This window comes from Triturus cristatus, chromosome 10, assembly GCF_964204655.1.
Source record: "Triturus cristatus chromosome 10, aTriCri1.1, whole genome shotgun sequence".
Lineage (NCBI taxonomy): Eukaryota > Metazoa > Chordata > Amphibia > Caudata > Salamandridae > Triturus > Triturus cristatus.
Window position 1 is genome coordinate 159,164,692 of NC_140593.1, and position 27,317 is coordinate 159,192,008.

At 45.6% G+C, this 27,317-nt stretch overlaps 1 protein-coding gene across 10 annotated transcripts in view; it reads left to right on the forward strand.

Moving 5' to 3' along the window:
* LOC146789135 (diacylglycerol kinase delta-like) overlaps positions 1–27,317 on the forward strand; it is a 688,844-nt gene that overhangs the window by 573,262 nt on the left and 88,265 nt on the right. For all 10 annotated transcript variants that reach the window (XR_014970027.1, XM_085630711.1, XM_085630705.1 and 7 more), the window contains one exon: positions 10,510–10,672. Coding sequence is in view for 9 of the 10 variants with exons in the window: in XM_085630711.1 (XP_085486837.1) it covers positions 10,510–10,672 (163 nt within the window). In the remaining variant the exon portion in view is untranslated. The remainder of the gene's footprint in view (positions 1–10,509; positions 10,673–27,317) is intronic.

The window sequence follows — 27,317 nt, forward strand, 5'->3', positions numbered from 1 at the left end:
GGGTTAATACTGTCGTAGAGCAAATATTTCTTTCTCTGGCAATTCCAGGGCTTTAAGTGGGCCGGGTCTCACCGGTGCTGAGCACCAGCAGTTTTTAGGTCTCGACCTTGCTATCGCGTAAGCGATCGCAAAGCGAGACTATAGAGAGCGGGTTTAAAAAGTGCTCCCAAAAAGCGGATTGCATGGCTAGCACGCGCACAATCACGCGCATCGTGCCGCCATGCAATCCGCCTTTTGGGAGCACTTCAAAGGGTCCGCTCCCCCGCCCCCAAGCGCGCACGCGCCACGCTTCGCCGGGCTTGTCCTACTTGTTTTTAATGCACCGCGCTAAGCATTCTCACCTAACACGTGCGTTAGAAAAGCCTTCAAAGCCAATCAAATGTACAGTTTTATCTAACCAATAAGAATCTTTCGAGGCACACGAATGAGGATGCCGTTTATATACCCACAATCAGGAAGTGGTTTCTATATTCAGTCTTGTGTTAACGTTCAGTTGTCATTGTAGATCAGCAGAAAATAACCAGACGCTGTTTTCTTTTCTCTTGTCATCATGTCCACTGCGATGAATTTTGGAAGCAAAACATTTAAACCTCGTCCCCCGGACAAAGGCTCCTTTCCATTAGATCACTTCGGTAAAGAGTGTGCTCGTTGTGGACAGTTGTATGTTATCCCGTGCAGCGACCTCAATGAGGTCAGCATAGCCGGCTTGTAAACAACGATAGCGTTCTTTTACTACAGGGTCCCCCTTCCTCTCCCCAGCCGTGCACCACGACAAGTGCCCTTATAAAACTAAACATCTTCCTTTACTGCCACACTAATCAACTTTTACCATCTTGCCCCCGTGCCTTTCATCCCTGAGGATGGAGTTGTTTGGCTCCATGATCATTCCCTTCTGGCCTCTTCTCTCGTGTACGTTTTATTGTGGTTTGTGCCTTCCCTAATCTTTCAAAAACAAAACTAGTTGAGAGGGGAAATCGAGAGGTTTCCGTGTTACGGGATGCCCCTCACAGAAGGGAAATAAGTCTGGCATGCAGTGTTTCTCGTGCTAACCACGGCATGCTGTTTAAAGAATGGCCAGGGCATACCTGTTTCACGTCCTAGCAAACGGGCCTCAGAAATGTAGTACTTCCGACACTTGCCAATATAGACGAATGCATAAATCATGCCCAAACTTGCAGACCATCACAAATCTGCATTTCAAAGCTTCTGTTGTGTAGAATGGCAGTGCCTTCTCGGCATTTAAGGGAAATGTCTGTCCTGACAACATGAAAACTAGAATTTGGAGTCAGTCCCACAAAGAGACTGAACTAGAGACTCTCTTGGAGAAAAAATATGCGCTGGGTGAATATGTGCGTTAAAAACAGCACAAGCAAGAGGAGCCTGCCCATTCAACATTGCCACATTTCCTCACCCCTAATCTCTTGGTGTTGGTGTTGGGGACTGAGGCCGCGGAAGCTCTGTGCAAAGTTTATCTGGTTAGTGCCTTGTAACATGCGTTTGCATGCCCGTGACTTGTTTGTGTAAATTACTCCAGCCCTGTCCCAATCGCGGGGAAACATCTACATCTCTCTTTTACAGGGACCCTACAATAAAAGACTCTGCCGAGTTAAAAAAAAGTAACAACAACACAGCGTGCATCACAACCAGCAATTTCCAAACAACCTCATGGGAGCTGTATCGAGTTCCTCTCTTCGAGGCAGTCATAAAAACAAGCATTTGCAATGCAATAGGTCTCGCATTTACGCAAGCTTGAGATATTACCATTGCAAATAACAATGCCTTTTATTTTTGTTTTAAAAACTTAAATAAAGGGCATTGTCATTTACAATACCAATAGCTTGAACTCAAGTAACTGCGAGACCTATTGCATTGCAAATGCTTGTTTTAAAGGGGGCCACGAAACGGGTCTCTATCGGGCTCTGTTTTGTGCCCTGGCACAGGCGGTCTATTTTTTCGTGGACTGCAGTGACAGCAGGCACCTCGTTGTGCGCTGCTCACACTGCTCACTTCTCACTGTAAAGAGGTTACTTCAAGACGTCATGCCAGGTGAGCGTTGTTAGGGGAAAGGAAATCCTTTAAAGTGAGTAATTTTCTCTCTGGATTTCCCTTCTCTTTTTGAAACTCAGGAGCAGCAACATTGTCGTGGTGTCACCAGGGCTTTAAGTGAAAGCTTTTTCAATATTATATACAAGCCTTAGTTGCTGCTTATTTATCTTATGCCACTAACAATAGTCCAGACTTGTTCTAGGTATGATGTTACTTGTTGTATCGTATATCTGGATGCAATGACAGAAACAGCAAAATACAAGTGGGGCGGCACGCTATGCTAAGCACTGATTTTTAGCTTATGTGTTTTAAGCCACGCCCTTAATTACATTGGCCACGCACCCTTGAGAGACCCTCCCCAGTTTTTTCATCCCAGTTAAAGCCTTGGGCATTACCTCATATATTAGTAGTTTTATATCGCGGACACAACCCCAAAGGGTGAAGGCGCCCTTCACATATATTCCACTTGCAAGAGGAACAGTACCCATAGAATATAAGCCAAATGAATATATTTAATGTGTGTTCAATGATTGCATTGAACATTTACACTGGGACTTTTAAAAATATATATATATTAATTTCCCTCTTTCTGTGTGTCTGTGTATTTGGTTGTATATGCTCATGGCTCTGTGTTTTTGTGTCTTGTTTGTGTGTGTGCCTATTTAAATATTTCTATATGTTTAGCTGTGTGTATGTTTTTCTGAGTGTCTGTGGGCGTGTTATGTGTGTGTCTACATTTTTCTATGCAAATAGGTGTGTGCTGGCATGAGTGGCCTTCTGTTTTCTTTTTTACCGATTGTTGGTGTTAATGCAGTTGATTCATTATTATGACAGGCAGTACTGTCCACTGCTGGACACAGCACCACAACGAGCACTGTAAGGGCTCAAGAAATTTATAGAGGACAGAAGGGGGTTTACTGTTCACCCAGACAGTAAACAATTTTTACATGCATAATCGTGCATTTTTTCTTTATGTTGCTGGTGTGTAACACTTCTTACCACACTGCTACGAACCTTGTACACTTACCCCAGTCCTCGCCTTCTCTTCCCAAGCCTTTCTCAAAGCTTACAACTATTTCCCCAGTACATGTGATTGTGTAAAATGTGACCACAAAAGTTTAAAGTGGTAACAAAATGTGACCATGGACATGTACTACATGAATCAACGTATCAGGTAAAGCACCGACACACCGAATCCGATAGCTCACAGGGAGATGATGTGATTTTAAATAATTGCATAGGATGAAAAAAGTCCTCACCAGGGTACATTTCAAAATCAGCAATTCAATATTCAAACCTAGTCATTTAGGTGTCTACATTTTGTTGTGTGTTGCCTGGGTTCACAGCCCTTTTTTTTCAACACACCTCAGTGCTCCCCCCTGATCCTCATTTTTTCTCCTCACTTGTTGATTCCCCGTTGTCGCTGCTTGTCCTCCCCCTTGCATCATTGCTTTCCAATTGATGTTGCCTGCCCTGCCCCTCACACTCCTTGCTGCTTGCCTGTTACTGCCCTGCCCCCCACTCCTAGGCTTCACTCCTCCTGAGATAGCTTAGAGGGCACAGCAGCCGGGATAATGTGCTGCATGACTAAACACTTATAAGCTCCCAAAGGCGAGACCTATTGGCTATGCCAATGCTTGTGCTTACACTAGCCTCTTGCTTTGTTTGCTTCTTCAGTGTGAGCAAGCCATCCATCCTCCTGCCCCACTCCTCCCCTCCAAACTGACTGTCATGCTCTTATGTCACTAGAAGCAACCAAACACTTCCCTTCTCAAAACACTGGAGAGAAACGCCAAAACCAATCACAGTTTGGCGAGATGCTCCTCTGACTCATCTTAGGTTTGACATGTGCTTGTTTCTGTTCTGTAATTGTATGTCAAATGAAATAGTTGTGCTGGCATTGGTTGCTAGAGATAGGCCACCACTGCCACCTCAAAGAAAGATGTCAGAGAAGGACTGTTTCTTTGCCATGCCAGGAGGACTGGACTAATCCATATGATATATTAGTTGAGTAGGTTCGTTCTGCCATGTTCACGTGTCAGTAGCATTGTTGGCTGTCGGTAGGGTGGTTTAAACATGTGGAGGTTACCTGAGTCCTGTCAGCATGATGCTGTCTCCCATCTCAATGTCACCCTGGCCATAATGTCAGCTTTTCGTCTCACAGCGTCAGTGCTTCCTTGACTCCGTGCACTTGCACTCAACCCATACAAATTCTTCAGTCTAATGCCAAATCTATCTGTGCACGCAAATCACTGTTGTTTCTGCCTATTGAGTCACCCAATGAATTATTTTAAGGGTATTTAGACAGAATATCAGAAACAGAAATTTTGTGGACCAAAATATTGCGTCAAGAATATCGAGGACACAAATATCGTGAAGGTAAATTTCTGTAAGTAAACAACGTTTTCCTATATATAACTCCACATATATGCACCTTGACGATGTATATATATATATCTTCAAGGTACGTAGATGTGGAGTTAAGAAAAAGCAAATCTATACTTACCTATTTGCACATACCTTCTCGATATTTTTGTCCTTAATATTTTTGACACGAAATGATGTCCACACTATATTTCTGTTTCCGATATTCTGTCAGTGATCCAATATTTGGAATTCTGATGAAAGACTTTCAGGGACAGTTTTGATTCCCCAATGCTCATTCATTCAATCAATCAATCAATCAATCAATCAGGTTGTAAAGCGCGGCTACCCACCTGTGAGAGTCTTAAGGCGCTGGGGCGGGGGTGGGGGGGCTGCTGAACCATCTGTGCTAAGGTGTTCAGTCGAAGAGCCAGGTTTTGAGGTCCTTCCTGAATTGGGTCATGCAATTCTTGGCACCAGAATAGTGTGACCTAAATATTGTCTGACAAAAATATTCTAACCCCTGAGGAGTTAATAATAGAAAATCTACACCCAATGGAGCAATATTTTTGTAAATGCATTACACCACGATTTGTATGTCAGACGATATCTTCGTTATTGTTATTCTGGCACAGAACCACCTATTGTGGGTTTCTAATGGGCAATGCAGAAGTGTAGATTACGAACAGTAATAGCACATTCTCGTAGGGGAGCCCACCTCTCCTGGGGACAATTCAGGGAATGCTTTGTGTGTTGACTTGAATGTTATTCATATGGAATCAAAAGATGTCGGAGGGATAAAAAAAATCCTTTATACTCGCATGTGTTTTGTAATGGCAATCTTTTAAGTCGATTTCGAGTTAAGGGTAGACATCATGGGGACTGTCGTCAACTACTGACCAATGAGAAAATGGTATTTGGTTGGGTTTTATTCACACTTCTCTATGTGTTATTGGGTGTATCCTTTGTCCACTTTCCTATATTGCTCTTATTGTGTCGTCGAGATCCACACGAGCTGTGGGGGCAGTAGCTGGTTTACGCCAACGACACAAAAGAAAGACATTATATTCCCTTTGTGAATTCACAGCGGAGCCCTCTGTGCTGTGTTTTCCTGACTCCCTGTTGAAATTGATCAGCCTTGATGAGTGTCAGACACTGACTGGGCATATTGTCAGTGGCAGTCGATGAGTTCTGCGGCTCGCTCTTCGTGCCGGAGCCCCATTTGGCTTCGAAGAAGGGACCGGCACTGATTAAATGCTCTGAATCACACCTTTTAAATCACGCCAACCAATTTGCCGCAGCCATTAAATATCAGACTGCGGTTCTGGCTCCCTGAACAAATGGGATCACATGGCTTAGACAGGAGACTACCCAGTCATTTGTCGTTGCCCATTTCTCTGAAGAGTTCTAAATTGCACCTTTTTTGTTGTTAACTACTTTAAAAGGATTTGCGATGATGATACAGCGTGTGCAAAGCCATGGGAAAGCGTTTTCGAGTGTCTGGTTTGAAAGTAAGACCTGTATCTGATTAGGATAGGGAGGGAAGTATCTAGGGGCAGCTGCTCCCGGGAAGTGGTAGGGAGGAGCGCAGGAGGAAGGAGGGGTGGGGGTTAAAAAAAAGGCCACTTACCTGCCTGCTGGCCAGCCGGCCAGCCACCTCCGTCCTCTTCCTGGCTTATCTGCGAACAGGAAGCTGGAAGCACCCAGGCTCCCTAAGCCAATCACAACGCTGCAATGCAGTGTTGTGTTTTGTCTGAGCGCCATATTTCAGTGCTCAGACAGGGAATGGGAGCCTGGGCATGTTCTCTACCCAGTCTGTAATGCAGCCTGGGTTGAGAGCATGCAAAGTGTGCATGAATGTTTGGCCGGCTCAAGACGGTCAGCTAAACAGTCATGGGCACTTAGCGGATGCCACCATTCCTCTCCCCTGTGTTGCCTAGTCTAGTCCCGCCCTGCAAAACTGCCTCAGCACGAAAAATAAAATGGTGATTACCCCGCGTTATTATCATTTTATTTTTCCTTTTTTGCAGTACTGATTGGCAGTGGGTCAACACTCCTCCACCTTAGTGGAGGAGCTGCCCCTAAAAGTATTTTTGTATAAAGACGAGATCCATGCCACATTTTCAGGATAACCATTAGCTAGCCAAAAAGTTCTCATTGATAGTAATTGTATTTAACCAGTGGTTAATTTCAGCCGGTGGTTACTGTTTTTTTTGGGGGGGGAGGGGCGGGACCAGCACTTATTTTTCCTCACTGGACATTTATTGAGAGTAAGGGAAAACGCCCAAAGAGGAAAGAAGGAAGGGAAAGATGGAAAAAAAAGTCACAAAGGGAGAAGGTAGGAATCTGTAAGAGTGAGATAAAGGTGCAGGGAGGGCCTGGTAGTGACTTAAGGCGGCATGAAACGGACATCAAGACTACGCCTTGGTATTCAGCGCACAAACACTTAATAGAATTGGTCGCGGACTTCTGAGCAGAGCTTTGGGCACTAGCACTCATTGTTTTACAAATGTCTTTATTTCATGCTGTTAGGCTGACAATCTGGCAATGGTCTTCCCTCCAGGAACAACTGGGTTTGGCTAGTTCAGTAGCCTCCATAGTGGATGAGGTGACAAGTAGTGGCTAGGAATGGTCTAGGTTTGATTAAGGTCTGTGTTAAAATCGCATTTAAAAGGTGTGGTTCGCAAACTGAACATGTTGCACCAGTCCTGATAAGGTATTATGATAGTTGCAGTTCAGTTAGTTAGTTTTACTTACATTTCAGTTGTTTTAGCAGTTAAGTGCCGCGAGGCAGTGAAAAAATTCTCCTGACATACGTTTCATGGTTCATGAAAGAATTGAGTTCCTATCTGTGTCTCCGCTATAGCTACCACTTCCTAATGCCACTTCTACTGTGGGGCATAATGCAAAATGACCCACCCCCACCCCCCGCAAAATGTGAAGAGGGCCCCTTTAGTATCTATTATCTTACATTTAGTCATTTAATCATTGGCCTGAAATGAATGGGGATGGGTTTGGAGTAACCCTGGGCGGAGTTCGCAGAGTTGCTCTACGGGGCACTATGCGAAGTGCAAAAAAAACTCTGCCGCACTAGGCAGAGCTACGTGAGCGGCGGAGTACAATAGAAAAATGCAGTTTGTGGTGATTGCACAGTGCTGGATGCTTGTCCGCCCTGTGCAATCATTGCGAACTGAACCATGCACAGTGCAAGCGGTCCCTGCTTTCCTTTTCTGCCGCTTGAGTAGATTTTTACTCGAGCAGCAGGTTTCTCAACGCGAACGGGCAGTTTCTCAACGCGAGCTGTCGCAAGCATACGCGACCGCTCGCAATGAGAAACCTGACCCCCCCCCCACACATTGAGAAATCTCGCCAGGATGTTAATTTTCCACGCTCGCGCTCGTCAACTTCATGTTGACGATCGCGAAATAAGATAAATCTTGCCGGGAGGGTGATTTTCCGCGGTCGCCAACTTGACGTTGACGAACGCGAGCGAGGAAAAAAACTCTGCGACGCGAAGCGGAGTTTTTCGGAACTCCGTGATCTCCGCGTAACGCGGAGTGCAGGAAATTCCGCAAACTCGGCGAGTGGAGCAGAGTTCACCGCCCAGGGTTAGTTTGGATGTCCCTGGGCGGCTGCCCTCCCCCCTGTGCTGCAGGGGCTTGTGTTGCACCCCTGCTGTGACCACCTGTAGGCTTGCCAGAAGTTATTGTGAGGTTTGGGGCCACTGCAATGTGGGGCCCTCTGAACGCTTCATTTTGTTTTTAGCAGGTGTCATTAGTACTTTTCTAAGTGTTAATAAAAAGGAAAAAAAAGATGGCATCGGTCGCCATATAGTGGTTTGGCAATGTAATTTGCCTCATTATTGAAAATAGCAAGCTTCCTTAAAATTAAAATTCCGTAAAGTGCGGTTGTGGTTTTGGCTCTATCTTTCCGGCTCTCCGGCCCCTTTACTGTGAAGCCCTGGCCACATGCACTGTCCATGGGAGTCAAACAGGTCTCACTCAACGTTGACCTTACAGGATCTTTTCCACTTGTCTTGCAGTAGGAAACTGAAAGCTTGTCGGAGCTCTGAAAATGTGTACTTGAAAGGAAACTGAAATTGGTGTGATGTATTCTCTAGTTCAGCCACTAGATGGGAGAATAGGATCATTTATATTAGAAAGTGGCTGTTTCATGTGTCAGAAGAATATGTGAAAACGTTGATAAATTTAGGGGCATATTTATGGCTGGGGTTGCGTCGCTTTTGCACCACACAGCATGGTGCATGCATGACGCAAGTCCAAAATGCGATTTATGAAGCCAAACAAGGGCACCTTGTTTGGCCTGGAGGGACTTCATAAATCCAGAGTAATGCAACGCAGCGCAAATCTCTGCATTCCATTTCTCTGCCCTAGGTAGGCATTTTATGAACATTGCATGGGCGTTCCCACACAACTCACATGGAGTTTGACGCATTCCCAGATTTGCCACAAGTGGTAGACCTGGGAATGTGCCAAAAAGATACGCCTTCTCAAGGAAGGCCTAATGAGGATAAATATCTTTATGTGTTCTCTTTAAATCCTCTTTCTATGCGTGCAGCATTCTACAGCACACATAGAAAGAGGAATAAGCCTCTTAAGATTGTTTTTGTACTACTTCCTGCACAAAAACAACCCTGCATGCAACGCAGGCTTCCTGGCACAATGGTGCTAGAGCTCCTGCGTTGGCGTTATGCAGCCAAAACGGCTCCAGCACAGGGCCAAAGGTAGGAATGTGCCATCTTCTTTTAAATATGACATATTTCAGCCCCTTCCGTATCACACAGGGCAGCACAGCAAGAAGACTTGCTGCGTGACTTTCTTATAAATATGGCCTCCAAGTCCCTATGTTTCCCAGTGCAGGTCCTTTCTTCTTGATTTCATCTTGTGGCTAGCTCTCTGAAGCAACATGCAGCACTAAAAAAGTTGATTGGGTACATTAATTAATTGACAGTAATGTGGGTCAGAAAGAGTAGCTGCTCAGTATGTTTGGATTGGGCCAAAACTCAACACGTCCTTGTTTAAGTTTAGCTTAACCTGGCAGCACTAGGTCTTCCGAAAAGAGTTGGCGCAAAGAGGTTGCTTGTCAAAAGTTTGAAAAGTCTCTTTAGTTGCGAACAGTCCTTGCTGTCCCTGAGTCTTGGAGGAGGGCTTGGGTAGGCCAGGGGGTTGACATTTGAAGAGGCCCCGCAGACTTTTGAAACCAGGGAAGATTAAACATGGTGCAGAGAAATCTCCTGATCAAGAACCAACAGTGCCAGGGAGAAAGCGCGTGAGATGGGAGCATCACCCACTCTCAGGGGTCTGAAAGCTGAAATCCAATTTGGAACCTAGTCACCTTCACCTGTAAGATCTTTACTCGGATCTAGATGAAGCCAGGAGTCACAAACAGGGAGGGAGAGTGGAAACTGATATAAGATACCCCAACATGGGTCCTAAGTGTGACTTGAGTGAGTCATCTCATGGCCACTTCAAAGTGCTAAAACTGGTAAGGTGTGATAGCTGTTCATATCAGTATAATTGTTTCCTACTGCTCCTTCCAATAGACACTGTACATTGAATACTGTTGTGTGGTAATGGTTCGGCTATTGCTCAGGGGCTAAAGTGCAGCGTTGGTAGGAGTCGGGCTGTTTAGTTCGGCCGGATCCTTCTGAATTGCCGGATTGGGTGGTTAATGCTGTGCCAGACCCTAAACATATCTCTCCGTTGAGTACAGTACAGGCAATGAAGAGCATCTGTTTGTTCCACGTGCTTATAGGTAAGTGTTTGGTGTGGCACTGGAATGGTCTGTTTACTTGCAGTGGGATCTCTGACTTCCAAAGCCTGACCTTAAACCAGTAATGACATAGGTGAAGGCATATATTCCCTCGTTCAAGGACATTAATTGTAACTGTACACTAATGGATTCTAATGCTGGCAGTCTAGGCATTTTGACCTTCAAACTGCATGCACTAGGTACAAGAATGGCCTTGTTCCTAGATCTGTGCCCACCTGCGAGGCTGGATCTTCAGGTCCAAGGAGCATGGCTCACTGTGTTTTTAGTTCCACTCATTGTTTGTTTTTGTCTCCCCCCCCCCCCCAGGGTTCTGGAAGGCCACTTGCCCGCCATCCTGCTCCAGCCCCCTCCTGGTCTTCGTAAACTCCAAGAGTGGAGATAACCAAGGAGTGAAGTTCCTGAGGAAGTTTAAGCAGTTCCTGAACCCTGCACAAGTCTTCGACCTCATGAACGGGGGGCCGCACCTTGGGTACGTAGAGTGCGTTGTAGCGCATTTCACAGACCGGACACTACTGTGGGGGGAGGGGGGGTCACCACCATGCTGAAAGGGTGGAGGCTTGTAGAAGGGCTTTGGCAATTTTTGATCCATACATACGCCAATATTAATAACAAAAGTATGATAAAGTCATTAACCTTTCATTATTTTTCCTGTATTATATTTTTTTCTATTTGCTGATGGTATGTTCTTAATGTATTGATTATCCATTCTTTTTTTTTAAGTTAGCTTATTTCATTTGTGTAACTTTAACTTATGAAGTTTCGATAAATCTAAACTCGCTCCAAACTTTTCACTGAGTGATAAATGCAAGATCTTTGGGTTTGGCACACCTGGCACACCTGGATAAGGCCATTTTCACTGGTCTCCCCAAGGATCTCAATGCCAGATTACGCAGACTGCAAATCAGACAGAATGTGGGCAACCTCCTGCAAGAGCAACCACATCAGACCTTCCCTGAGAGATCACTGGTGACACCAGGATAACATTCAATATCCCCATCACCCTCCGTAAAGCGTACTACCTGTGTAAATCCAGAAAATATTCAATGCAACTGGCACCTGAGATTGCAAGTGCCAGGGATCCCCATTCAGCCAACACCCCTTCAAGAGGATGAAACATGGTACCGGATCCTGGATATTCAAGAACGCAGACTGTGCAGCACTCTCAATCATAAGGCGAGATCTAAACCTAATCACAAGCAGGTTAGGAAACGCTTCAATTTTGTCTTGCCTTAAACCAAAGGTTCCTAAACCTTTTAGAACCACGACCCACTTTTTAGAACTACAAACTTTCACAACCCACCTAACTGTAGTAGACATGAGAATGGGTGGTTTTTTAATGAAACTAAACCGTTGTTGTCATTTACAGACAGCACATTTTCTACTGAAGTGGCCACTAACTGCACAGACACAGTTTTATTGATAATACTATACAGCGCACATGTAATAATGTTTGGAAATCGACTTGAATATTTATTATTTGTGCATCCCCAAGTAAAGTGTTATGATTAGTTTGTTAAAATCTCTGTTTCCAGCACACTTCAGAATTGCAAAAAAATATATATTCTTGATTTTTGGTTTTCCTAACTACCGAATTAATACAGTTCATTTACAGGAATCTACATTTTGTTGTGTGTTGCAAATACAGGACACCACACTTTCCTGTAATTCAGCAAGATTGTCACATAATTCACTTTAAAAACTCCTCTCACTTTGCAGTCAAAGAAGAAAAGTAAACACCAATCCCATAAGTAGCAATTTGTCTGAAGACATATAGGCTGTCATTTGAGCTCTGTCTTTGAAGCACCAAATGTGAAAGATAAGCACAAAATTTAAAGGCATCTTTACTGTTCATTCTTTTGTGACTCACCTAAAATCAGCTGGCGACCGACCAATGGGTCGCGACCCACAGTTTGGGAAACACTGACTTAAACTGAGCAATGTGCAGAATTAGGTGTCACAAATGAGCATTAAACAGAGTTATTAACACATCCAGTTACTTAAATCTCCTTCCTCCTGCCTTAATTATTTATCCTGCATCAGCTCTCTGAAGTACTCGAATAACTAGAAGTAATGCCTTACAAAACTTCTTATTAAATAATGAATCAATAAATCAATATGGGAACAACATCAGTGATTTCTAGAATATTCTATAGGTGTCTGCCTAATTTTTCATGACAAGCACAAGTATCAAGTAAATGTACAATTTGATCAAAGAATTGGCAACAGGGTTTAGGGTCCTGTGGCTTGAAAGAACTAAGCTTTGTATGCAGATTTCACAAAGAGACAGAGATAGAAAATTAAAGGACATTCAAACATCTCAAATTGCATACTGTACAGCATTGGCTAGCAGTCTTAGAAAGTCTGCTAGAGTTTTGACATGTTTCAACCCTCATAATAAGCACCAACTAGCTTTCATCAGGGCAAATGCATCTTAGAACAACAGGAAATATTGCACACAAAATTAAACACATTTAGGGCAATAGGTTGATAAATAAACACCAAAGCCCCTAATGACCTCGGATGGAATTAAGGATTGGCAGCACGAATATTGCACAGGAACCCGGTTGAATTAGGCTGTGCCAGCAGGCTGAATACTTCATAGAAATGAATAAGAAGCAAGCCTATTTCATTTATGGAGCCTCATTATTATTTCATATAATTATAATACTTGGATTTGTATAGTGCCGCTAATCACCCATGAAAGTCTCTAGACGCTGTCCATAGGCACTGGGAGATTAAGTGATTTGCCAACACCGAGACTTGAACCTGGATCCCCATCTCTGAAGTCGGCATCTCTGGCCATTACGCCACATCCTCTCCCTATATGAAGGACATGTTGAAAATAAGGAGAGTTCCCTGGAGTCAACATTATGGTGCCGATTAGGATCCTGCAAAAATTTTCCCCGTACGACTCGTATCCGGTCTTTTTACCGTACGAATCGTATAAGTGCCGTACAAACCGCCAAGTACGATTCGCATGGGAAAAACTCCATACGAATCGCATTGGGAATAATTCCCCACAAGTCCTCAGGTCGGAAAATGTGTCCGACACGTCCCCGGACGATTTACCGTACAAACGTGAAAAGTGAAGTCCAACCGCGCAAGTACGATCCATCCCGTGCGTCCGATGTCACAACCGTATGGAAAAAACACCGTCCGCACCGAACTCCCATAGCAACCATGGAGATATGTGCCCACATACGCGCCAAACATACACGCGCTGGGGGTACGCACCGTACATACACGGGTGGGGGTACGACTCGTACGTAAACGGGTGTACATACACGGGTGGGGGTACGACTCGAACGTACACAGGTGTACATACACGGGTGGGGGTACGACTCGAACGTACACGGGTGTACATACACGGGTGTACATACACGGGTGGGGGTACGACTCGAACGTACACGGGTGTACATACACGGGGTACGACTCGAACGTACACGGGTGTACATACACGGGTGTACATACACGGGTGGGGGTACGACTCGAACGTACACGGGTGTACATACACGGGTGGGGGTACGACTCGAACGTACACGGGTGTACATACACGGGGGGTTCGGCGCGTAATCACGGGGGCTGGGGGGGGGGTACGGCGCGTACCGGGCCCCCTAATCTGGTCGTTTCGCGGCGTACTTCGCTTTTCCGGCACTTTTTGGGTGCCGTGAAAATATTGCCGTCCGGACTGCTGTTGGTTCGAATCGTACTTCCTGGGTCGTGAAACGCTGCCTGAAAGCGTCCCGACGTCGGAGCATTCCCGGATAACATTCGTATGTATATTTTCGTCGGTCTGTGTTTTTTACGATTCGTACGGAAATGGTGTTTCCGTGCGAATCGTACTTCCATGTTTGTAAAGTTTTACAACCGGGTACGAGTCGGACGGAGAAAACGCTCCGACCGACGGTTCGTACCCGGTTTTTCCAGGATCGTAATTGGCACCTAAATGTGAAGCAAAGTCTTGCTTTCCAAGATGAGTTAGTGTTGATTCTGGTAGAAGAGAACATCTGCGACTATAACCCTGCTCCAGAAAGAAATGTCAGTTTCTAAGATAGGATTCGAGGCAGCTTGATTTTCAGTTCTGATGTCCAAAACTCGCACATGCCCGATCTGGATCCAAAACTAAAACGAAAAGTACTAGAACATGTTAAGGAGCCGTAAATGTCGTATATTTAAGAGCCACACGGTGGCGCCAAAGACTTTCTTAACTTCCAAAGTAGGCTGCGAAGCAGGAAAAGTTTGCCCAGCTTAATAAATTACGAGGGGCCTCTTTCAGGGAAGTATATTTAATTTCTCTTTCAATACGTTTTCTCTATAGAAAATTTAGGGGCGAACGTGCATGTAGCAAAATAATTGTAATATTGTCCGTTTACTGAACACACGTTTTCTTAAAGTGCTTTAGGGCGCCATCACTTTGAGGCATCAAACTACAAGGAAATTCCAAGAAAACTGTCTTCTTCATAGAGGGTTGGGAGGACTCAAGAAGCAAAAGTATATTTTGCCTGGATCACACGCTTCTTCAGCGTCTGAATATTTCTACAGCAACCACTGCCACAGAGTTGCCGGTTCGCATCTCAGGCATTGTGAAAAACCCAACTCAACCAAACTCATTTTATCAACTTAGACATACGTAAAACTCAGCGGGCCCATCAAGCTGTCTTGCATGCAGACTGTATGCACATCTCACTTGCCGGCCCGAGCTGGTTCTCCAGCAGTGGCGGCTGGTGGAGTTCAAAAGTGGTAGGGTGTAGGCTCAATACATGAATTATAACACGAGCGTCGAAGCGAGCGAGGTCGACGTTTATGAAGGGGGTTGTGGAGGTTCACCCCCAGAGAACAGTTTTAAAAATGGGTGTATTTTGGTGCAGTTTTCAGCACTATCTTTGTGATAAATGAACTAAAAATACAGTTCTTATACTGGCTTCAGCTTGCCACCCTCCCTCTACACAAGATTTGGCATTATGGCCAGACCTGCTGACTTGAGACCTGGGGAACCGGGTCCTGGTCTCAGCATTGACTGAACAGCCTGTGATTCTGAGCAAATCACTTCTTCTGCCCTGTGCTGATAAAAAATGAAAGTGACCTTATGCAATGTGATTGGTGTTCATGTAGAGCGCTTCAACACATTTGGGTTTGTGCTATAAAAAAACTGCACAAAGAACAAAAAGATAAAAAATGTATTTCACCAAAAATCAATTTCCCCCCTTTTCATGTATGAAAACACTTTCTAATATGTGATTTTGGGATATTAATTGTAAAAAAAACTACTGTGTTTGATTTAATGGAATGTAATGTTGCTCTATAAAAATTCAGGCTGCGTACAGGGTTTACATGACTTCTGTTTTGCTTCTTAATTCACTAATGCTTCTCGTTTAAAAACTATTACTTTTAAAAAGCACTTCTCAGTGCAAAGCTATAATGTGGCACATTAATTTCAAAGCTTCCAGCTGGTAAAGAAATACACTTTTTTGAGTTTTGAAGAAACATCATAATATTTTACTTGATATACACAGCAAACATTTTCAGGGCTCGGCTCGTGCACGAGCTTTAGGAGCCGAGCCAGACCCTTGGCTCAGCTCTCCATGTTACTTTGTTGGCTAGAGAGAAAGAGAAGGAGAGCAAATACTTGATCCTTCGCAGCTGTGCTGGGCTATATTACACACACGTTGCATTGAGCAGGGTATATTTACACTGACATCCACACAGACTGAGCAGCATACAGCAGCATGGATGCTGACCGACCAGGGCATGAACAACAGCTCCACTAAATGGTCAGTGCAAACATGGCGCCTGTATCAATGTACTGGTGTAAAAATTCTATTCCTTCAGTGCAGATGTCAACCTTGCAGTAGTCTGGTCAGATGTCTTTGCACCGATCAATCTCCGCATGCAAAGCTGCAATGCCCCGGGTGCCAGGGTCACTGAACTAGGCCCAAACTGAGTAGAGAAAGGATGCTTGTCACTGCACCACAGCATGGCCAAGGAATGCAGACATGCATCAAACACACTAAACATGTCCTGAATAATGTGTTGATATGACGTGCAGCACTGCTCACATGTGTATGCGGGCATCCAGGATAGATCAGTCGTGTGCCCACCTGAGGGATGCGTGATGCACGGTCGACTCATTCGGTGGCACGGGTTTAAGCCACGTGCATGGCACCAACATCGGCGTGTGATGAGGCAGGCCATCCTGCCTCGTACCCACATCTGCAGCCAACACTTACCGTAACAACAGTCTTGCTGTCCGTTTGGTCTTGCAGAAGGGGGCGCTGCATACCAACCGTCGGCTGCGCTTTCTTTCCACATGGACAAGCTGGCAGCTCCTGAAATGCTTTCTGGCTGGCTGGAACACTCTTAAGGCAGAGAAACATGCGTAATGTATGTGTTTACAGCACGTGGCCCGGCCTCAGAGCCATGAGTTGAGTCTCTTGAATCTATGATGTCAGACCCTATTGCAAAGGATGCGACACCCTCCCTTTCCCGACTCATCACCCCGTGACAACTTGGTGGTAAGTAAGAGACAGCTTGAAAGAGTTGACAAGCACCCTCAGGAGTACAAGGCTGACACTGTACACACCTGGGGCTGCCTCAGAGTGTGATGCTTTATCACGTCATTGAAGACCCAGGCTGGCTGCGCGTCAGCCCGTAGGGTGCAGAAAATCCACACTAGCACACATGCCGAATTTAAACTGGCTGACTGCCGGCGTCCATTTTGGAGGGGACTAGGGAGGCCAGGGCAGTGGATGCCTTTATTATAAGGTATATAGGATGGTAATTGCTTTTTGCAATTACCATCCATAACTCGAACAGATGAAAGGCCAGAGCTCCCCAGCCCACCCTCAAAAGCCGCCACTGGTCTCCAGTTTGCTGTTCGCAGACATTGGAATTTAATTCTTGACCTGTAACAATTTCATAAATAGATTTCACGCTGGGAACTTTTCCTCATGACTTTTTCGATAAATGAATCATGTTACTGGTTAGATTTAAAAACAGCACAGATCCCACCGTATTTAGGGCCCCATTAGGATGGCGGGCTGACTTTAGTCCGCCTGCCACCCTAGCGGTGCTGGGACCGGTCTCCAGTGGTGTGGCGGTCCCGCACCGCCAATTAGGATGCGACCACCACCGTGGCGGTCGCATTCCCCATCTTTGACATTGCGGCGGGTGCTGCTATAAGCATGTTGCGCATTGCCATGCACAACGTGGCAGGCACCACGCGGTGCCTGCCACCTTGTGCATGGCAACGGGCCCCCAAAGCAATTTCCGCCAACCTTTCAGCCGCCATAGAAAGGCCTTTTGAACCCGGCATCATAATATGGATGGTGGTGCCTTCAAGGCACCGCCACCATATTATGCCCCAGCTCTGCCCGTCCGGCAATCGTAATGACATCAGCAGGTCCAAACCGGAAGAGTGAGACCCACGTGTCATAGGCACAGCACATAGACGTGAGCAGTGTATGCCCACTCGGACTTTTCATCTGATAAAGCAATCACAGCTGCGATGTACCAATCACATGCATTGTTTTAATACATCCACTGGAATATGTACATTTAACAGTCCCTCTCAAACACACGTACAACACCATAGTGGGAGTCTCTAGACAAACTCCCCTGGAGCACTTTGCATCATTCGATTTCCTTTCTTACCCTCAGCTCAGCACTTAGCCGATCACATTTAGAAAATGTCAAAATCCCACTATGTTGTACCTCACAAGTCTGCATGCTTTCGGACACCCTGCCCTTAAAAGTTCATCTTCAAACCAGTGCATGTTTTGTTAACAAGTAAGTGCCAGGGCCTTTATAAGGTGGCTACTGCAGCTTGAACCACCCATTGCCCGTGCCTGTCTGCCAGTTCCAGAACCAACACAATTGCTAACCATCACACTCCTACCAGTGCGACTATTCAGACTTTTCCAGCCCACCCAAAGTCATAAGAATTCCCTGGGTGGCAGGCATTATTAACTTGTATAGTATATTGAATAATAGACACTCTGTTGTTGCGCTTATCTCAAAATTAGACAAACAGCACCACCCTTTGGCAAACTGTCATAAGTGCCGTTGTTGAGAATTAAGTGCTCGTGCCGAGTACCAGCAACCACTGGCTCAAATTAGGCACTGCTTCAAGCAGATTTCCTTCCAACCAAGCAGCAGAGTGTGTTCTGCTCTATCTTTCGGTGCCTAACACTGTTCTGTAAATATTGATTTGGCCATGCTGTATTGTCTTTCCGCATCTCCCAAAGATTCTTTGTATCTAAATCTTCAAAACACTTCAATTCTTTCTCGTTTGACCATTATCTTAGCTGGAAGATTGCTTTGGCTGCTATTCCAGCAGTCTCTTAAGGCAAAACCATTGCTAGGACAAAGGTGATGCATGGAACCTGGATACAAGGGGTTAAATGCATGCGGTGAGGTAAAATCACATTAAACAGGCTTCAAGACTATTAGGAAAGTTGTATCCATATGCAAATAAGACGCAATCTATGATGCACTAAGCCATGCTTTTCTCATGTCTATTTCCCTGCAGTGTGGTAATAAACTGGAATCTGACATTTACTTTGTTGTGAAAAACCGAAATTTGATTTTTGCACTATAGTATTAAAGTATGAATGTGTGTTTAATAGTACAGTTGCTCTAATTAGCTTTCTTTTGGACCACATTTATTTTCATTACCATGGCATGAATGTTTCTATTCTATGGCAGTGGAAATAAATGTGGCACAATGACACAACATTATTTCATTTAACTGTACTAATATCTCACATTCACATGTGTGTTATTACATTACACTAAAATTCACACAAGCGCTGTGTATTGCCTCTCAGATAGCATGTTACAAGGACTTTATACAGGGAAACAACTAACCTAATGGTTACAAGGCCTCTCCAAAGGAAGTTTGACTCATAACACAAACCTTGAACCACTGCAACTAGGTTTCGATTAAATACAATTTTGTAAAACAAATACCCATAAAAAATGGCCTGGTATAAACTACATATGCAGATGTTCACTGTGTAATATGTTGTTTATTACTATTGTTGAGGGGGGCATCATGACCTATTAGAAACGTTGCCTCAATCAGTCATGGTCCTTCCCCACACTGAAAAATGGTAATAAATAGCATATTACACCCTGTGCATCTGTTTACTAGAGCCTCTATTGTTACTGATAGGTCAGAGTTTCCAATAATAAGGATTTTTGTGTTTTCTTACCCTCAATCTGCTTGACTAATCCGCACAAAATGTTCCAGCAAAAAGTTCACCACATTTGGGTTGAGAAAGGCAAGTTTCGTGCAGATCCACGAATATGGCTGGGGGAAGAAGGTGTTAAAAATGGGTTATTCCCATTTTAATTCTCATATGAAGCTGTGCTGTCTGATGTATGGCTATATTCACTGAAAAACTACATTTAAAGTGAAGTTATGGGTAGGATTAGTTTTCACACCTTAACATATGTGTAAAACAACCACTGAAATTTACTTTAAGAAAATCACTGTTGAGATGAAGTTATGGTTATTAAACAAAACCTAAAAATCTAGAGATTTGTGGGCTCTCATTGGACTTCCTTCAGGGGTCATGACACAAAGATGTGGCCAATAAATGTCCGGGAGATCTTGCTGCAGGGTTTGCAGACCCTAAGGCAGGGTTTGAGAACCTTGGAGCCTTACTGTGGGTTTGCGAACCCTGCCGCGGACCGTGCAAACCAAAACACGCACTCCAAATGCAATGGTCATTACCCCAAACTTAATGAAGCGGATCCAATGAAAAAATGTGAAGTCATTCTACAGATAAGATTATATTTTACATTACCCTTACCACTTTGAAAGAGACGGCTCTTTTGAAACTTGGCCGGCCCTAAATGGGTTGTAGGCTTAACGCTGTGTCTATCTGGACCTCTGTTCTACTTTGTTTGTAGAAAATAAAAACAGATCTTTAAAAAAAAAAAAAAAAGAGACGGCTCTGAGTGTAGATTCATTTATCGGTTTAAGTATGATTTGTTGTTTAATTACATTCTGCTTTCCGGTTTGGGTATTTGTCGGCATAAATATTGTGACCTCATAAGCATAGCATTTGGGTTACGAGTTAATGTTTGCTTGGCTGTTATAAAGGTATGGATTGTGGTCCTAACCATATCTTACAAATCCCAGTAGTTTTTCAGTTGTAATTCATAGCTATAGCTGCAATTTAACTGTGTTTCTTAAGTGAATTTCTAAGGTGTTTTTAAACATATGTTAATGTGTTATAACCAGGGTAAACCTTTGCTTCCCTTTTACCTTTATTTGTTTTGATCATATACTACATGCAAAGAGTTCGCTGCACCCAACAACCACGAGCAGCCAGCCCCCTGCGACTTTAAATGTGCACTGTGAAGGTAGTGCACAGGGGCTGGCCTGCAGCCTGGCCCTGCACCCAACGCTTCGCGAGTAATCAATCCCGACTTTGGCTGTGCATAGGAGGGTGGGCTGACATGCTCAGTCGTCGGTCTGACCCAGTGCACAAGCCTCTGCTGGAGACCACCCTCCTCTGCACACAAACTTCTGCTTTGTGCAGTGAGGGTTGGCCGCAGGTGCCCTATGTCCAACATGCACCATTTGAGCTTCTTCATAGAAGGGGATTGGCTGCAGGGATCCATCATACCGCATGTGGCCAACCCCCAAAGGCCATGCACAAGAGGTGTTGGCAGCAGGCAATGGACTGCAGCCAGGCCCTGCTCCCGATCCGCAGTGTGTGGCCAACACTGACGTGGCCACACGCTGCGTCCTTGAGTAGTACACTAAATACTCTTTCCCCCATTATTTTTACAGGACTTGCACATCCTATGTTGGATTCACGATTCCTGGGCCAAGCAGACCCAGGAGGGAACCAAGATACGTGAATCTCATGATAAAAATATTTTTTTATATTTCTTTTATTGCTGGCTGGGTCCCATTGGCCCCTCTCCCCAAATAAGGCTGGGGTTCAGGGTAAGTTCACCCTGCCCCCTCATGTCCGTTTTCTTTTTCCCAACACGGTGCTCAGTTCACCATACTGGGTAATAGCATCCGCAATAACATTTTTCTGGGGTGGCCAGCCAATCGGAGCAGCAGCGTCCTAAATATTCAGCCAATCTCAGGAATCTGCAGTGCACGATGGGAGAAAAGTCACCATTGTCCAATGGTGCGCCTATATTTTTTTCAATTGGATTCACAAATCACTAAAATGCAGCAACAAGTGTGTGTGCGCCAGGCAAAGAAGTCCAAGAAAGTCTTGTAGTTTGAAAAGTTTTTATTTCCAATTAATATTTCCCAAATGTTAATGACACATTCAGCTCAGCCAACACGTTTCATTTTCTCACGGAGAACTTCATCAGGGCTTAAGTAAAGCGAAGCGAAAGTTCAACAGCAACAAGTAGATGTGGTCCAGTGAAATGCCCCTGTGCGTCCAGCGTATTACACAGGATGCACAGGGGAATTTCCAGGGCTAGGTAATGCCGAAAGCGAAGATCAGAAAACTCGGTCCAAGCGAATCAGTCCGTCCATGAATTTGCAAATCGGCATCGGATCCGCAAATTAACTGTCCAGATATCGTTAAATGTAACCTCTTCTTGACCAGACTGGAACTTTTTATTTACATGCCAAGTCTGGTGCAATTCTATCCTGTCGTACTTTCTTGTATCGAGGAGCAAAGAGTCCTAAGGGAGCTCAATTGGAACATGGCACAAACGGGACTGAAGCTTGACGGATCTCACCAAAAATCACACTGCAGCAAGTCACAATTGTCACAGTTTTGGAACTCTATGTAGGGAGAATTAAACAGAAGCACCTAGGGGGTGCCTGAACAGTCTGTTTACTTTCATTGAATTAATTCATGTGTATTTGTGAATAACAAGAGTCCCTGAGAGCTGGAGCGCGCAACCTGCTGCCTCGTGATCGCGACCCGCGAGGACAATCATTTCACAAGGACTGAAACCACTTTATCTTCTGTCCTGGGGGGTTTTGTGCACTCAGCAGAGTGGAGGTGCTCTGGCAGCGGTCCTCGCCTCTTCAGTCTGAACAAGTGAGCGTGGGCGAGGAGATGTGCTGAAGACCACTCTCTGCAGTCTCTGAAGTGGACCGAATGGAGTCTGCAGAGCAGAGACAGGACTATCAGAATGTAAGGCTGGTGGGTGGCTCGTCAGAGAAGGGCCACGTGACAGCTGTAAAGAAGCAGCGAGACAAGGCCTGTCATGAAGAAGGCTGTTGAATGGGCAAAAAGGAGAGACTCCCAGGGGGAGGGCAAACAGATTCTGTCCTCAGTGATGGAGGAGAGACAGCAGCAGTGCTTAATTTGTAAAATAATAAGTGCCAGGGCCCTGACCAGGAGGCCACTGGAGCTTGCACCACCCATCGCTGCCAATGGCGGTACCAACACAGCTACTAGCCATCTCTCACGCCTGCAAGTGCAACAGTTCAGATTATTCCAGGTCCCCAAAGCTAAAAGAATGGCTGGGGAGGCAGGTGGTAGTATTTTTTCATGTATATTGTATTCATAAACAACAGTTGTTCTGCTCATCTCTAAATTAGATGAGCAGCGCTACCATGTGGCAGAGTGTCATACGTGTGGTGATGACAATTAAGTGCCAGTGCCGAGCACCAGAAACCACTGGCTCAAATTAAGCACTGGACAGCAGTCACACAGACATTTATGGGGCCATAGAGCAGCAGCAAGGGATTGTTACAGGGACCTTACTCATTGCCCTGGCATAGTTATGGGGGCCTAGAGATTTCCCAGGGGATAATTATTGGGGGCAAAGCTGCGAGAAAGTAACACTATGGTGCCTGGAATAGTGACAAGGCCTAGTTAATGCGGGCATGGACAGTGGCTAGGGTTTGTTTTAGGGGTCCAGATCAGTGAATAGGCTGAGAGATGGGGGATCCAAAGCAGTGACAATGGACAGTGATAGGGACGTGGAGAAGTGATACAGGATACTTAGAGGTGCCAGTGAAAAGGGAACAAGTGCAGGGGCCTGCATCAGTAGCAGGGGCACTTATGGAGGCCTGTACCAGTGGCAAGGGATGCGTATGGGGTCCAGAGTAGTGACAAGAGATGGTTATACGGACATAGAGTAGTGACAAGAGATGGTTATACGGACATAGAGTAGTGACAAGAGATGGTTATGAGGGTTTAGACCAATGACGAGGGGTAGCTATGAGGGCCTGGGCAGTGGCAGTGGGTAGTTATGGGGGCCTGGAGAAGTGATGAGGGATAGTTATGGGGGCCCACAGCATTGACAAGAGATACTTACTAGGGCCTAGAGCAATGACGAGGGGTAGTTATGGGGGCCCGGCACAATGACGAGGGGTAGTTATGAGGGCCTGGACCAGTGGCAGTGGATACTTATGTGGGGGGTGGCTTGAGCAGCAGTAAGGGATAGTTATGGGGCCCCAGTGCATTGACAGAAAATAGTTAAAGGTTCCTAGAGGAGTAACAAAGATCGTTAATGGGGGCATGGAGCAGTTACCAGAGTTATGGGGTCTGGGAGCAGTGACAAGGGTTAGTTATTCGGGCTGGGGGCAGTGAGAAGAGTTTTTTATGAGGGCTGGAGGCAGTGAGAAGGGTTATGGGGGTTGGGGACAGTGACAAGGGTTTGTGTATGGGGTTGGAGCAGTGACAAGCAGTTGCGGCCGGTGCAGGTAAGCGCGGTGGGGCGGTGAAGCGGGGAGGGGCGAGGAGAGAGTCGACAGACGATGGAATAGGTTTTATTTATTTTTAACTATTCCATCATCTGTCGGACTCCTGCCCCGCCACACCGCAATTACCTGCGCCGGCCGCCGCTGGTGACAAGGGTTTGTTATGGGGGTTGGGAACAGTGACAAGGGTTTGTTATGGGGGTTGGGAGCAGTGACAAGGGTTTGTTATGGGGTTTGGGAACATTGACAAGTGTTTGTTATGGGGGTTGGGAACAGTGACAAGTATTTGTAATGGGGGTTGGGAACATTGACAAGTGTTTGTTATGGTTGTTGGGAGCAGTGACAAGGGTTTGTTATGGGATGGGGAGCAGTAAAAAGGGTTTGTTATGGGGGCTGGGAGCAGTGACAAGGGTTTGTTGTGGGGGTTGGGAGCAGTGACATGGGTTTGTTATGGGGGTTGGGAGCAGTGGCAAGGGTTTGTTATGGGGTGGGGAGCAGTGAAAAGGGTTTTTTATGGGGGTTGGGAGCAGTGGCAAGGGTTTGTTATGGGGTGGGGAGCAGTGACAAGGGTTTGTTATGGGGGATGGGAGCAGTGACAAGGGTTTGTTATGGGGTGGGGAGCAGTGACAAGGGTTTGTTATGGGGGTTGGGAGCAGTGGCAAGGGTTTGTTATGGGGTGGGGAGCAGTGAAAAGGGTTTTTTATGGGGGTTGGGAGCAGTGGCAAGGGTTTGTTATGGGGTGGGGAGCAGTGACAAGGGTTTGTTATGGGGGATGGGAGCAGTGACAAGGGTTTGTTATGGGGGCTGGGGGCAGTGACAAGGGTTTGTTATTGGGGTTGGGAGCAGTGGCAAGGGTTTGTTATGGGGGTTGGGAGCAGTGGCAAGGGTTTGTTATGGGGTGGGGAGCAGTAAAAAGGGTTTGTTATGGGGGCTGGGAGCAGTGACAAGGGTTTGTTGTGGGGGTTGGGAGCAGTGACAAGGGTTTGTTATGGGGGTTGGGAGCAGTGGCAAGGGTTTGTTATGGGGTGGGGAGCAGTGAAAAGGGTTTTTTATGGGGGTTGGGAGCAGTGGCAAGGGTTTGTTATGGGGTGGGGAGCAGTGACAAGGGTTTGTTATGGGGGTTGGGAGCAGTGGCAAGGGTTTGTTATGGGGTGGGGAGCAGTGACAAGGGTTTGTTATGGGGGTTGGGAGCAGTGGCAAGGGTTTGTTATGGGGGTTGGGAGCAGTGGCAAGGGTTTGTTATGGGGGTTGGGAGCAGTGGCAAGGGTTTGTTATGGGGTGGGGAGCAGTGACAAGGGTTTGTTATGGGGGCTGGAGCAGTGACAAGGGTTTGTTATGGGGGTTGGGAGCAGTGACAAGGGTTTGTTATGGGGGTTGGGAGCAGTGGCAAGGGTTTGTTATGGGGGTTGGGAGCAGTGGCAAGGGTTTGTTATGGGTGCTGGGGCAGTGACAATGGTTTGTTATGGGGTTTTGGAGCAGTGATGGGAGGTTAACAACTCGGAGTAGTAACAATGGTATTGGGACCTAAACCAACAACAAGGAAGATGATGGGGTCAGAAGCAATAGCAATCTTATGGGGTCTAAGTCAGCGACACTGACGGCTATGGGCTCAGGAGCAGGAACTTTTTATGAGGGGAGCAGCAGCAACAAAGGTTAGGGTGTCAGAAGCAGGAGCAATGGTATGAGGTCTGAAGCTGTGACAAGGAAGGTTATGGGATCAGGAGTGGTAGCAATTATATGGGGTTCAAACCTGTGACAGCTAACGCCAGGGGTCGGAAACAGGAGCAATGTTATGGGGTCTAAGGCAGGGACAATAGAAGGTTATGGGGTCGGAAACAGAAGCCAACTGTGGGGCCTGAGCAGTGACTAGGAAGGTTATAATGGCCGAGAGCAGCAACAGGGTTCCAGAGGTGCGGAGCAGCAACAGGGGAAACGCCAGGTAGTCCTGATGCTCTAAAGAGGTGAGAGTCAATGTTATACGAATAGGACCAGGGACACTGACGCAAGATAAAGCGCCCTGAAAGGAGATGTCAAAGGAAGACATTCAAGGTAATAATGGGATCACTGTGGGGTCAGGTGAAGTAACAGAGAAGTGTACTGGAGTTAGGAGCATTGATATAGAAGGTTATGGTAGTTATGATGAGTAAGTAACAAGGGAGGTTGTGTGGGTCTGCGGTAGTGACAGGAAAAGTTGTAATGAATTAGAACAGTGTCTGAAGCAGCGATGGGGAAGGTGATGAGAAAAAGGACCAGGCGCTGGGAGGATAGAGACACGATGAAGGCCCGGTTCTTGGTGACAAAGATAGCAGATTTTCCGGAAGGTAATGGAAAGGCTCAGAAGTGAACTAGAGTCTGACCGGAGCAATAAAGGGTATGAAGCAATGCGGGATAGGAAAGGAAAGTGGTTGTGATGGCAGTTGTCCTCAAATGTCCTAAAGAGGGTATGAAAGGTCAAAAGCAACAAGGTTCTTAGAACTGGGCCTGCCTGTAGATGGCACCATCCTCCTTGAATATAAGGAATCACTTCATGCACACTAGAGAGTGTTCGATGCCTTAATATCTTGGCCTACTCTTCAAGGTCACCATCAACCAGAGAGTAAACTACGACAAGAAGAAGACAGAAGCACTAGAAAGGCCTGGAGAACCAAAATACTAGAGAGAGGGATAGCAACACTGAATCCCTTCTCAATACAGAACTCAATGCAGAAGATAATATCAAGCGTCCTTCCGGCTGTACGATCAAGGATGCTACAGATGCATGGTACAGAAGATTGTATCAAGCATCCTTCCTGCTAGGGTGTACGAACAAGGATACTACAGATACATGGTACAGAAGATTGTATCAAGCATCCTCCATGCTAGGGTGTACGATCAAGGATGCTGAAGATGCATAGTACAGAAGATTGTATCAAGCATTCTTTTTATAGGGTGTACGATCAAGGATGCTACAGATGCATGGTACAGAAGATTGTATCAAGCATCCTTCCTACTAGGGTGTACGATCAAGGATGCTGAAGATGCATAGTACAGAAGATTGTCTCAAGCATTCTTTTTATAGGGTGTATGATCAAGGATGCTACAGATGCATGGTACAGAAGATTGTATCAAGCATCCTTCCTGCTAGGGTGTACGATCAAGAATACTACAGATACATGGTACAGAAGATTGTATCAAGCATCCTCCATGCTAGGGTGTACGATCAAGGATGCTGAAGATGCATAGTACAGAAGATTGTATCAAGCATTCTTTTTATAGGGTGTACGATCAAGGATGCTACAGATGCATGGTACAGAAGATGTATCAAGCATCCTTCCTGCTAGGGTGTATGATCAAGGATACTACAGATACATGGAACAGAAGATTGTATCAAGCATCCTTCCTGCTAGAGTGTACGATCAAGGATGCTGCAGATGCATAGTACAGAAGATTGTATCAAGCATCCTTTTTATATGGTGTACGATCAAGG